We start from the raw sequence: 13,722 nt of genomic DNA on the forward strand, positions 1-13,722 counted from the left end.
GGGAGGGGGGCCCCCCAGACACCAAGGCCGTCAATGCTCGGGCCCAGGCATCCAGGTCCGACCCCCTTGGGTCCCCGACTAGGACGGAGGTGAGGCATGTCTCGTTACCACCCGCGGGGCCAAGCAGGACTCCTCAGCGAAGGGCACCCCTCACAACTACTGCAGCCGGATCCAAGCCTCCGCCGCGGGAGCAGCAGCAAACAGGTGGCGGGGCACAGTCAGTACGGAACATCCAGCGCAGCCCCAGGGGCTAGATACCCCAGGAGCCGGCAGCCCAGCAACAACGGGAGGCCTCCGTGGCGCTCCAGTACAATAGCGCCAAGTAGAGTACTCAGTGAGGTGTAGGAAGGGTGCCAATCCAAGTTAATGCGGGCCTAGGCCAGTGGGGTCCCAAATGCGCCCCCGGAAGGAAGTTCGCCACGGAAGGGGGGGGGGGGCGCGCTGGGGTCCCCGCTCCGCCCGCCACCCGACGCGGTGGCCGATCCCTACCACCGCAGCATGTCAGCCACCAGGGCCACCACCTCAGTCCTCAACCAGCCAGAGCCGTGGAGAGGACGGCGCGGGACAGCCCAAAGGAGATCACCCAGTAGGGCCCACCACCACACCACCGGAGGCTCCCCAAAGAAGAACGAAAGGGGGGGTCCGAAGCACAACTTTGCCACCCCAGCTATCGCACGACTTAGAGACCGCCCCCCCCCCACTCACCGACTGTGTGGACCAGAAGACTGTCCCTGATGTCCTGCGACCATGCAGCAGCCGCCCTTATCCCTCTTGGGGAGACACAGCATACCAATATAGCAGAGCAGCAGGGTGCGGGGGAGGGATCCTTCCTGCTCACGGCAGACGCTCCAGCAGCCCCAATCCTGAGGGTCAGTGTTGTAGCTGCCAATGCTTATTATGCTTACTGTTTGTTGTTTGTGTTTATGGCTCCAGCTAACACACGAGGATACCGGCACAGCTCTCAGGGGACGGCCTCCAGAAGCCCCGCCTCCGCCGACCCGCCAGGCAGCCGGATCATCAACAGATCCTAGCGGGGGTGATCAATCAAAAGCACCGCTGTCCGATGCGGACAGCCGAGGCGCGGCGGGCGCTACCAGGCCCCAGCACCGTCCAACCCAGCAGTGACACCAGTGCAGGCCCTGCAGTTCCCTCACTCCGCCACATCACCGAAGGCTCTGGGGGGCCCCTGGGGGCCCCTGGGGGGGGGGGGGAGACATCCGCCGTGAGGGCTCCAGCGGCAGTCGGATCAGACACGACTGCCGCAGGGGACCACCTGCCAAAGCGCGGGAAAACGCCAGGGCCGCCGGAAGAAGGAAGGCAGGTCTCAGCGCCGCAAAATCCGATCCGCTCGTGAGAGGGATTGGACCGAAGCTAACTAGGTGGGGGAACAGGATCTGCTCCCAAAAACGGTGAGTTGCAACTGAGGACGGGCGGATGCCAGGCGGATGACGGAGGGGGTCCAAAGCACTCTTAGAGTGCGTCCGACATCTTGACGCCTTGGCCATGCCTGAATTCGTATTTTAGTTTGGTCAGTTGGTTTAATTGTGACTAATCTTTTGAGAGTTTTAGGGATTTTTCGAGTGTTTTATTTGGACTTTGAATTGGTCTAATGCTTTATTATCTTGCTTGTTCTTTTTAAACATCAGTTTGATCATGTGGCCTTAAATTGTGGCTTTCAACGCACCCCACAGATTCTTTAATTTCTATGCATGGTTCAATTTCTTTTTTGATTTAAATATGGAGTTTTCTGAGATGAGGTCATTTTTTCTCCATGTTTTGGTTGTTGATGTGGTACATGACATTTACAATTGAAAATAAAAGCAGATCGCTAATATTGGTTCAATGCTGGGGTTTGAGGTAGCTGCAACATGCAGATCATCTACTAAGATGTAATCAATGCGCGAGAAGGAGTTGTGGGGGTGAGAGAAGAAAGAGTAGTCCTTGCCTGTAGGTTTGCAGAGTCTCCAAATGCAGCTTAATTTAAATGTTTTACATAGGTGTAGCATTTGTTTGTGAGACTTGTTAGGTCTAAAGGACAGGTGGAGTTTGTCTAGTATGCAATCACCATCTGTAATGAGTCTGCATTGGGTAGGCAGAAGTGGTAGTTGTTTTTGCTAAGGTTAGTCCAGGAGGTATGGGTATCACTATTGCGAGGGCAGATGTTCACTATTGCAAGCTAAGTATTGACTTTATTTAGTTTAGTGAAAAGCAATCTGCCCTCCGTGTCAGCTTCAGATGAGGTGATAGTGAGACCAGAGGCGGTAGAGATAAGAGTAATTGGGCAATTTTTCTTGTTGATTGCCGTGACGCAGGAGTAGCCACCCACTCAGGACTTCTTTAGTGCGAGAGCTCCTTTAGAGCGACTTTAGTCTCTTGTAAGAGTAATGTCACCCTTAATGTGTGTAGTCTACAATTTTCTGTCTCAGTCGGATGGTTTAAGCCCTTAACATCAAGCGAGAGAATCTTTATATTATGCATGAGGGGTCGGTGTGAATTATTTTAGAGTTGACCCATGTATCATGCCAGGGAGCAGGGTGGGAAGGGAGTAGGGTGCGGGTGAAGAGTAGAGGGGGATTGGGTGTTCTAAGGGGTGTAAGAGGAAAGCCTGCAGTAGATGAATGAAAGAAGGTTGGGATGAGAACATTATAGAGGAAGGGAGAAAGAGTGAGTAGGAAAGAACAGCTAGGTGGTATAGAGTGTGTCAAAAGATTTATCATATTGCTGGGTGACCTAAGGAGGTCCCCAACAACAAAAAGGAGCACCAGGGGGAAAGTAGTCAGGTTGCCCCCCCACTCAACAATATATCTCAAGAAAAACCTGGACCTACTAAGAACAGTATCTTATAATTCAAATAATACATATTACCCTTACAAGACAGTACAAATGTTACTTGCCTGTGTGTCCCACTGTTCAAAATTTATATTAAACTCGTCATGTACCACAATTTACAACAAGCTTATAAAATTGGAAAAATATATCACCACACAAACTAGTGAAAAATTGGAAAGCACCTCACATTAGTAACACCAAAGGGGGGGGCTGCTGGCATATGTTTACCAGTATGCCCACACTATCATCACTGGTAGCTTTCCAATTTGGAAAAAAAAGATGAAAGTAAAGAGATTCCTTGAACTGAGGAATGAGTGAAATGATGAGTGATAAAGAGAGCACTAACAGTGCGAGGGTCACCGAGTGCCCACCAGGTCCTACAAACAACAAACAGAGGAGAAGCAATCCTCAATTAAAAAGAGGTACTGCTTACTTGCGTAGGATATTTATTCAGTGCAGTAAGTGTCCTCACATAAAAACGGCATCTATTTGGCCATTCATAACAATAGCATGCACATGTTTACCTTTGGAAACACTATGATACAGTGTGCTGGAAAAGCAATTCTGGTGGCACACTGTCCCATACATGCAAAACATTTATTTACTGTGTGTTTTCTTTATTTTCTAGGTTGGATAATCTACTTGAAACAAGTATTTTCATCTAGGTGAATACCAACACTACATACCGCGTCTTTTTAACCCCTTGCGTGCTCATGACGGAACCACTCCGTCATGAGCCATGGGCGCCGTGTGCTCATAACGGAGTGGTTCCGTCATGCTGCGGCCGTTGGCGGCCGCTCCGCCCACGCAGCGCTATTTCCCCGCCTGTGCGGGCGATCAGCGCAAGTGGGTGGAGTCATGACGGAACCACGCCGTCATGAGCACAGCTCGCCCGTGACTCATGACGGCGTGGTTCCGTCATGAGCATGGCGGCGCCGCGCTCACCCCAAACCCCCCCCCCCCCCGCGCGCGGCGGAATTCGCACCGCAGCGAAGGGGTTAAAGGTCCTGAGGAAGCGCAAAGTGTGCCAACCTGACCACACGCACAGATTTAGGCTACTTGAGTGAATCACACCCCTGTAGTAGCCCCAAACAAATTATGTTTTTATAATCCTGCCAAGGAACCATTGCATTAAAGTCCAGTTTGGTATGTATTAACCTGTTTTAGTCGCCCTTCACTTCATTATACACATTCACTCCACCCCACACAACCAAAGCGCTCTCACACAAGCATTTCTTATTATGCTGCAAAAATAAAAAGATTTCAACTAAAACAACACTTTGGTGGGCCTGTAGGACATTGCAGTACCAGCCCTACGAGGAGCACGCCAGATGATGAAGCATGACATCCTCATGGATATGAGAAGGCACCAAGAAATAATCCTTTGGATTCCCCCTTCTTTGTCTGCTTTCCTTCTATGCTTTCTGGCTCTGGCCAACGTTTGAATCAAAAAGCTATTGTAACGTCTGTGCAAAGTTGTGTGGTAGTGAGATCATGTCTGAGTCTGAAGAATTCAATATAGGCTGCGACAAATGTAATCTGGATGTGGTCCTAGTCGAGACAAAACCTGCTGATTCGGATACCATGATGGGTTGCGGTTCCTTCTCTGGGACCGGTGGGGATTTTGGCATGGAGCCTGAAGCCGGTGATGCCGGTATGGAAACTGAAGCAGGTACAAGGGACTCATACCTGAATGAACGTCTCTGCGTATCCCTGGGATCCAAAGGCATGCCAGAGGGAAGCATGCTAAAGATGTGTAGCATGGCTTCTCGAAAGTCTTCGACCTGCTATGCCGCCAACGATGGACCTGGAAACTCAGGATGCATCATGACCAAGGATGGAATCAGCAACTCGGTGGAATGGCAGCGAGACCTGGAAGCAGGGTGACACCCTTGTAACTTCTGTGGAAAATGAGAATGGTGGGAAGTTATCGAGTCCCACTTGGACTTCCATTTCTACTTTGACTTAGCTGAATACTTGACCGCGCAGATGATCCACTGTGCCAGTGAGTGATGCAGAAAGCTAGCAGACTTAGCAGCAATAAGACAGTCACAACTGAAACGTGGTTTAACATTAGAATCACGGCATGAATATCCTTTATCCTGTTAGGAGGGTTAAAGGGTTGATCCGATGTAAATTCCAGTACTGCCCCCCAAGATGCGCTGTGACAGTACCAAGTTAGACTTAAGACCAGTTGATTGGAAAAACGTATTGAACAGCAAAGATAGTGTCACCTGCAGATGGTGTGACACCATCTTTGGGGACTTGGCTTTGAGATCCAGTCCAAACATGGGGACTCCCCTACATGCGAGATGGGCGGTGACTATTGCTATCACCTTCATTAAGACTTGAGGAGTTAAAGTCAAACCAAATGGATGGACCAAAAATTGGTGATGCAATGATCCTACTGTGTAGGAGGTACATGTGAAAATATGCTTCCAGCAGATACAATCAAGACTTCTGCTTTCAGCATAAATAACACCTGTGGTAGGGAAAGCATCTTCAACTCCTCCTTTTGCAGAAACCACTTCAAGATCCAGAGGTCTAGATCAGATGAAAAACACTGTACTTGGGGGATCAGGAAGTAAAAAGAGGAGCACTCCTGGCTCCGTTTGTGCTTTGGCACCACTGCCCCTTTTTGGAGTAATATCTCTACCTCCTGGTAAAGGATGGGAAGGTGGACTGCTTGGGGAAAGGAGAAATGGATGGAGCGGTGTATAGGAAGGGTAGAGTATACCCCCTTTCCAAAAATCTTCAGAACCCATTGGTTTGAAGTTATGGTCTTCCAGGTCTATAGAAAGGAGGGCAGCCAGTCCTCAAACAGGTACTCTGTGTTCCGACAAGCAGGAACTAAGGCTACTTTTTCTGCGGTCGATGTTAAAGAGGTGGAAAACGGAGAGGAAGAGGCACGGTACGGCCCCTACCCTTGCCACAGTCTCAATATGGTATGTACAGTGGATTGTGTTGCGGTTGTTGGGAGCTCTGCCCTTGATTCTACCCCGAAAGGAGAATGCTTTCATAACTAACAGCTACAGTGTCTGTAAACCAAGTGATCTGGCAGTGACCTTGCTCTCTCTGAACCGTTTGAGAGCAGCGTCTGCTTTAGAACCAAAGAGGCAGAACTCATCAAATGGGCAATCCATCATAGAGGATTGTATGTCTGTCAAGAAGCTATAGTTTATCAGCCAAGCATATGTCATAGACAAACAGACTTTCTCATAGCCTGTGACCTTCTATTTAGGCCAGACTGTTTTACTAATTTGGCTTCAGCCTGTCTGTCTCTCACCAGTACCATGAAGTGGGGTCGGAAGGGTTTTAGCATATGTGGGATAACTAGTTATGCCAGATTCCACAGGGAGTGGGAATAACGGCCAATGAGGCATGAGGAAGTTGGATTTGAGTGCCAAGCTTTTTGACAAGAAGGATGTTTTTTGCAAACTGCTCAATCTTCTTAGGCTCTCTGTCTGAGAATGTAATAGGGAAGACACAGTAGGAGAGCTTTGAGGTCTAGGAAGCAGAGCTTTGAGGAGTAGGAAGCTTGGATGACGAGATTTTCTGGTGATGGATATCAGCCTATTTCTTCTGGCCACTTTATGATTAACGGCGGAAGAGGAGGTTGACTTCGCCAAGCCGCAAGAATGGGCTCAGTTATAGCTTCATTAAATAGGAGTAAGGGTTTCAAAGGGTGAAACGCTGGATGCAATATGTCAGTCATGATATAGGACTTGGTATCTGCAGAAGGAAGAGACATTCAAAGACCCCTGCAGCCTTCTTAATATTCATGTGCTATCAGATGAATTGCACAGGTGGGAGCCCCGTTGGATAGTTTAGTTCCTACCCTGGACCTGTACCATCAAGACCACTGGAATCTCTAGTATGGTGTCGTATGGGATCCTCAAGTGGGTCAGATTTGCCAAAAAAAGAAGCAACATTCTTACACGAAGCATTCTTCCTCTCACTTATGTCTGGGCACAGGACAAGGAAGCTTCATTAGATGCAAAGAATCAGGGGCTGTGGACTGTTCTGGAGGTGTCGGCTGAGGCACCACTGCAGTCGATAGCAACGTCTGTGAAGAAGCTGGTGAAAGGTAATGCCGGAGCTGATGGAGAACAACCAATGTGGATAGTAGGGGTGAAGGGAGCCAGGGTAAAGCCTGCAGGCGTGCCCTAAAGATGAAACTAAGTTGACACAGGGGTCCTAAGGCACTCTAGAGGGGATCACTGTACTGCCCAAAACATCAAAAATGGTGTTAAAAAATAAAGTGGCGTCCGTTCATTCCAGGTGTCAGAAACTATAGGTATTGTGCAACAGAGTCCGGGTATCAGCTCAAAGGAGCCATGCGGACTAGATCCTCCGGATGGAGATTATGGAGTTCTAGCTCGGACGAGGAGCCCTGAAGCACTGGAGAATGCCTTGGTGACTTGCCATTTGAAGAACGTCGCTCAGAGTTGTGACACAGCTTCATATGTTTTCTGAGGAGCTTGTTCTGAGTCTGCATGTTCATCTGGCACATCTATCAACTCGAGCCTGGGCCATAAAGTGTTTAGCTTCCTTCTCCTTGATGGCCTAGGGTGCAAGCTTCTGCACGATTCACATGACTTTCAAATCATGATCTGACCCCAAGGCAGATGTCATGTGGGTCCATGATGGACATCTGTCCATCACAGTCCCTGCCGGGTTTAAAACATAAGTTTTGGAGGGGACATTACTGTACTGTAACAAAATAACTTTAATCAAAAGAGAATTTTAATAAGGACGAAAATCAGAAAATAATGTGAAATTCCTGACGGAGACCTAGCTCCAGACAGGAGCTGAAGTGCGGAAAAAAGTTAACGTCAGGGTGCCAGAGGGGGAGCTTTATGGCTCCAGTGATGTCACAATGGCGTGGTTACTGGCACAGAGAACCATTTAAAAGTTTCCATAGTCAATCTGATGCCTGGCATATTCAAAAGTTGAGTAATCTAGATGCAGAAGTATCCATCAGAACTGGAACTTTACAGGAGTGGGCCAGCAGGCCTCCACTCCTTGTCAAAAGTAAAGAGATCTGGTCACAATAATGGATTCATCTAAAACAATTACCGTGGTGGAGGGTCCTAGGGCTTATTTAAAGACCAACAACGAACTGTAGCCCCTGTACAATACTATAACAAACAAAAAAGTCCGGAGGTCTGCAAGTGTGAAACAGGATTAAATTACCAAATAACTAAAAGAGCACTATAAGGAACCCAACAACAAGAAGGAAAGACCTTCGCAAGAAGTAGGATTTCCATCAAATACCAGAGCGGTCAGTGTTATCATCTGGATCTCCTTCCTACCCACCCCTGTACCTCTTGATCACAGAGGACATTCATGTGGCTCGGGTTTTGACCAGGTCAAAAAGATTACAGGAAGGAAAGAAAGAAAAGAAGAGACCAACTCCTTCATGGTAATAAACATGATCATCAAATGATGGAAATTTCTATGGTGGTGTGCAGTGTGTGTGAGTGAATTAAAAGAGGAGGTAAAAGAGAAACACACTAATTCAAAATATCTCTAGTACTCCTAATTAAAAACTTGCAAAAAACAGCTTTGAACAAATAGGCTGCCTCACCGTGTGGTCGACATGTTTCAGCCTGATACGACTGTTGGTCATAGGCTTTCTTCAGGACCGTAACAACTAACTGTATAGCTACTGCATCTACAATTCACAATTGAGTGAAAAAGTGAATAGAAAACTATAAAGTTGGAGGAAATGCAACCTTATATGACATTGTTCCTTCATACAGGCAGAGTCCCTTTGACCCCTGTTTTGTACGAAGATAATACCTCGCCTCTCAGCCAGAGCCTGAGGTACCGACGGAGAGGGCGAGCTTCCTATACCCGAGTTGTGACCGGGTGAGGAGAGGTATTTTCCTTATTGCAACCCTCACCAAAGTTTTAGCAAGTGATTTTCGTCAATGATCACACGGTTCGCTGTTACTTAGTACCAAACATCAGCCTTCAGGTGGGAATAAACTGAGGATTGCAAGGCATTATTAAATAAAGGAAGTGAGGGGCATATCAACAACAACCGGCGATAATTATCTCTAAGCGCACTTAGCGCTAGGATAATTATCGCCGGCTAGCGTGAATTTTTATCGCTGAGATAGCGTGCTTTTAGCAACGCTTATCTCAATAGCGATAAAAATCCTCACGCTAACATGAGATTATCGCTGGAAACCCAGCGATAATCTCACGTTACCTTGTTGATAGGGACAGGCAAACTTAGCCAGGATATCCTCCTTCCATAGGATATCATGGCTAAGTCTGAAAAATACCAGACGTAAAAAAGCAGCGTTAACCGCGGTTAGCGCTGCTTTTTTTGTCCCTAACAGGGTTAGCGACATTCTTGATAATAGGAGAAATGTCGCTTAGCGACATTTCTCCTATTATTTTACTCTGGAACGCCTCCTTTGCATCTCATTAGAGATGCAAGGGGAAGCGTAGAATAAAAGGGTGCTAACATGCAAATTTGCATGTTAGCACCCGGTTGTTGATAGGGCGCTAGTTTTATCTCTCCTTTTTTGGCTTTTAAAGCCAAAAAAGCAGAGATAAAGCCCTTGTTGATATGCCCCTCAGTCCCTTGCAAACACTAGCCTCCAATTTCCTGATTTCAGCAAGTCCTGATTAATCCTATTTTCCCTAATTAAAAAAAATAGTACTGCACAGAAGCGCAAAAGTCAGATCATGCAGGTTCTAATACGTTAATTCCATTTTAAGATAACCCCAGTTATGCACATCCACACATCACTCACTCTGTAGTTTACAGTTCTCTTATTCTACTTCCAACTCACTTTCAAGTCTCCACCATCAGTTACTTCTACAGTTCATTAACCATCAAATTGTCCTTAGATACCATGGCGCAATGTGCTCGGCCCAGTAAAAAAATTACACTTGAAAGATTACAATTCCAGAATGGGAGAACAATGGCCATGGATAAAAAATAAAAATAAAGCAGCTATATCTACGCCAAGGTTAACTACGGAGTTTGTTCAACCTCTCTCTACCACGTTCAAGGCTGCTTGCAATCATTCATATGAATCTCAGCGACTGTTATTTGCTGCTCAATAGGTTTCCTGGTTTGACACATGCTTCCTGCTAGCTCTCCATGTACTGCCAACATCCGCATTTGTCACAGAAGCATTTTAACCTGCATGCGCCACCATGCATATCGTAGTACTGCCTTGCTTGCAATACACAAATATTCTTCAGAGAGAAAGGAGAAAGAAAATTCTTAAGAGATAAACAAACCGTTTTCAAATGAAACATTTTAAATAAAATGTATGCAAGAGAGTGGAGAGAGGTTACCAGCACAAAAAACTATTTCATGGATATTACCTCATCTACAGCCAGGCAATAGCATTAAACCTTGTATTCCAACTGTTGCAATGACGTCTGCTCCTCTTCAGATAGTGGTGAAAGCTAAAAAACACAAAATTTGAGAGACTTGCTTTGCTTCTAATAAGTTGTACCAGTGCCTAATCTGTTAAAAAAAAAAAAAAAAAAAAACATAAATGCCAGGGCTTTTGTCACCACACATTGCCCCAGCCATGCTGCCAATGACAACAACTCAACTAACCATCACGCACAAGTGTAACAATTCGGACTATTCCAAGTAATAGTAATTTTTATGTATATTGAATTCATTATTAACTGTTGTTGTGGTCATCTGTAAATTAGCCAGACAGCACCACCTTGTGACAGACTGTCACAGCCACCGGTGTTGACAATTAAGTGCTGGTGTACCAGCCACCATCGGCTCAAATTAAGCACTGTTACTTCATACTACACTGTTGGCATAAGCAATTAAAGTTATAGGATAGATATATAAAACTCTAAAGCTTTTTGGACAAAACTGTATCCAACAGTGAGAATTACTGCTTTAGGGTTAGCAAATAATATTTATAACAAAAAAGGTTGCAATTGTACCATTTCAGAAGGCAGAATTTTTATCTCTTTCGGAATACTGGATGCATCATGAGAGCAATTAGTTTAGAAGTACTATGTTACATTCTGTAACAGTATGAGACATTACTTTGTACTCCACCTTTAGACAGCAGAGTGCCTGTGTGTAGACCAACAATGGACTGTGCAACTGGTTGTAGTAAATGGTAAATTAATTATATTTGCTGGTCAGCCGGAGCCAAAAAGACAGGAGCAAAGTCCTGAGTCCAATAAAAAAAGCAGCTTTACTGACACCCAACATTACTGCATTGGTAAAGAATTTATTTAGGATGAGAAAGGAAACGTTACTTGCCTGTAATCCCTCACGGTTATTTTCATTACAAGCAGAAGACTTGTTTTTCTTCCTTTAGCACCCTAGTCAGTTGGACCCACATGCAGGGCAAATTTTGAACGAGTTTGACATAGCAATCTGGCAAGAAATGCTTTAAATCTATCTTTCATTATACATTTGTTTGGCTGAATTGCAGCAAGGGTCAGTTGTTTAAGAATTTATTGCAGATACACGTGATGAAAAACCAAGAATCCAGATAACTTAATGCTTTCCTTTAATGAGTCTTCATCCATGTTCAATGCTGAACAGAGTAGAAAGCTCTTCCTTCGACACTGAGCAAGTCTATAAACTGGACTCAAACCGCGCTGCGTCTGGGTGTTTGGCTTTCTAACAGGGGCTCCACGGGATATCAACTGATAAACATGAAGAAGAATGCATCTGCTTTAATAGTCGCAATTTGCATAATAAAAGATTAAGCTGCAAACTCATCTGCAGAGGCAATCTAAAAGTGATTGCAGACAAGTTATTTCCATCAATCTCACTTGCCCAACACTGTTACCCAACAAGAATCCTTCCTCTCCTAGACTTGTTACAATGCACAATTTACAGGAAACGTTTTTTCACTTGCAAATTGCACCACAGATCCATCTGGAACTTGGATTAACAAAATCAGGAACTCCCTAACACTACATTTATCAGACTCGGCTGCAGCATTTCAAATGCTAATTAAGACACCCTGAAGCACCATTTACAAGCTCTGCTAGAAGCCAAGGATGGCCCCACAAATCTGTGGGCCAAACAACCAAATAAAGCCACTGTAGATTTAGAATTCACTTCTGACCTGCGCATCACAGATTCAAAAGCAGCTCTAAAAACTACCATACAGTGAAAACTCAAGCTCATTTCACATGCCAACGCCTACACCACCTCGATTCAATTGAAAAAAAAGATTTGTGGGCGACTAATAACATTTTGACCATGAAACACTATCCAAAAGAATCACTAAACAAACGTAACCGATTAAGTACTGTAAATGTGCTTCCAGTTATTTCCATTATAAAAACTAGATGCTTTTTTGTTATGATTTTAAGGAAAATAGGCAAATTCAAGATGAAAGAAAACTACAAGAAAGTGCAGATGAACAAGCTTCTTCTCATGCGGAGAGAACCTTGTGATTACCTAGTCTGGAAATGAAAACTATATTAACCCCCAAAAGGACAAACTATGAACCTATGTAAAGGGCATATTTGACTAGTACAACACTACAGGATCTAGCCATCTTTAATTTCCTAACCCTCCTCAAGCAGTCAATTAGGGATCAAATGGTTATTCACAGCCTGATGTTTCTTGGAAGTCGAACTTGACTTAGGAATGATACATTAAAGGTGAAAAACATCAAATATGGCACATCCTACAGGCTAAGATGTTTTACCACAAAACAAAATAAAAAGACAATTCCATATACAGGCCATAAAAGAAAAAACATTCGACACCATTGGTTCATTTGGTGACTTAAAAGCGACCATATAGAAGAGGAAGCATCACTTGATATTCTCATTGACATCAAGATTCCCAAAAGAAAAGATTTCCCTTCATTTTTCGATATTTGAATGCCACTGCTAAGATTGCTGCCTCCATCAGGTACTCAGTGTGTGCCATGGCTAATTCACTATGTTGCAACGTCTTTCAGGTGTGCAAAAGAAATACAAGAAACGAACATGCAAACTAAGCGTGCTTATATAAAATAGGACAGTCTTCATACTAGATTCTTTAGAGACAACCCCTGCAGTGTTGACATTTCCTACAAAATATGTTTTACTAGAAAATCCCATTAAGACTAACAATTCAGATTCAGGCTGCTTTGTAAACGTTAGTATGACATAGAAGTAAAAAACATCAGTACTGCAGGTTCACAGGAACCACGCAGAAAAATAAACATTGCAGCTAAGAGATGAAGATGGAAAGAGTTGTGATGCCTTCTTTTGATTTCAATGGTACACTAAAAACTCAAGTTTTTCCTATGAAAGAAAAGCTAGGATCGACCCACTAATGCGAATCCATCCAACCGATTTCCTTAGCTTGGGAAAAAAACATACAACGTGTAGGAGGCTGGCTTAGTAAATGGTGTACACTTATTTAAGTGAGGCACCTTGCACTAATCTAGACAACCCCTATGATTTTAGTAGTCTTTGATAAGCATAGAAAGAAGTAGCTGTAGAGCAGCCTTCAGGCTTAACTTGAAGGATTGTAAAGCAACTTGTTTTACACGTTAAAATATAAAGAACCACACAGTGTTTGTAAAAATACTTCTATTTATTACACAACATTCACGAACATCGGTATATCTCCTACCTAGAGATTTCAGCACAATACACAAAAATACTTCAAAGGCAATCAGGCAAGTAGCGCAAAATACAGTGGTGTCCGGTGGGAGACCAAACCATATACAAAGAAAATGGAATGTGAACTGCAGAGGAGGACAGGACTTGGACCACAAAGAACCACCTAAGGTAAGTACCCAGGAATCCCAGTGCAGAGTGGAACCACAGACGCGTGCCTAATAGAAGTCAATAGAAAAGTCGCAGTTGCAATTTTGCAGAAGGACGACCCTTCCGGAGGACCCCAAAGAATTCACTTGG

The 13,722-nt window shown here is 44.8% G+C and overlaps 1 protein-coding gene across 4 annotated transcripts in view; it reads right to left on the reverse strand.

Moving 5' to 3' along the window:
• SKA2 (spindle and kinetochore associated complex subunit 2) overlaps positions 1-13,722 on the reverse strand; it is a 71,791-nt gene that overhangs the window by 17,056 nt on the left and 41,013 nt on the right. For 2 of the 4 annotated variants that reach the window (XR_014980027.1, XR_014980026.1), the window contains exon 4: positions 10,186-10,330. Coding sequence is in view for 2 of the 4 variants with exons in the window: in XM_085649383.1 (XP_085505509.1) it covers positions 10,210-10,269 (60 nt within the window). In the remaining 2 variants the exon portion in view is untranslated. The remainder of the gene's footprint in view (positions 1-10,185; positions 10,331-13,722) is intronic. The other 2 variants (XM_085649383.1, XM_085649382.1) reach the window with 1 other exon arrangement.

The sequence above is a fragment of the Triturus cristatus genome, chromosome 3_2, assembly GCF_964204655.1.
Source record: "Triturus cristatus chromosome 3_2, aTriCri1.1, whole genome shotgun sequence".
In the NCBI taxonomy this organism is placed as follows: Eukaryota; Metazoa; Chordata; class Amphibia; order Caudata; family Salamandridae; genus Triturus; species Triturus cristatus.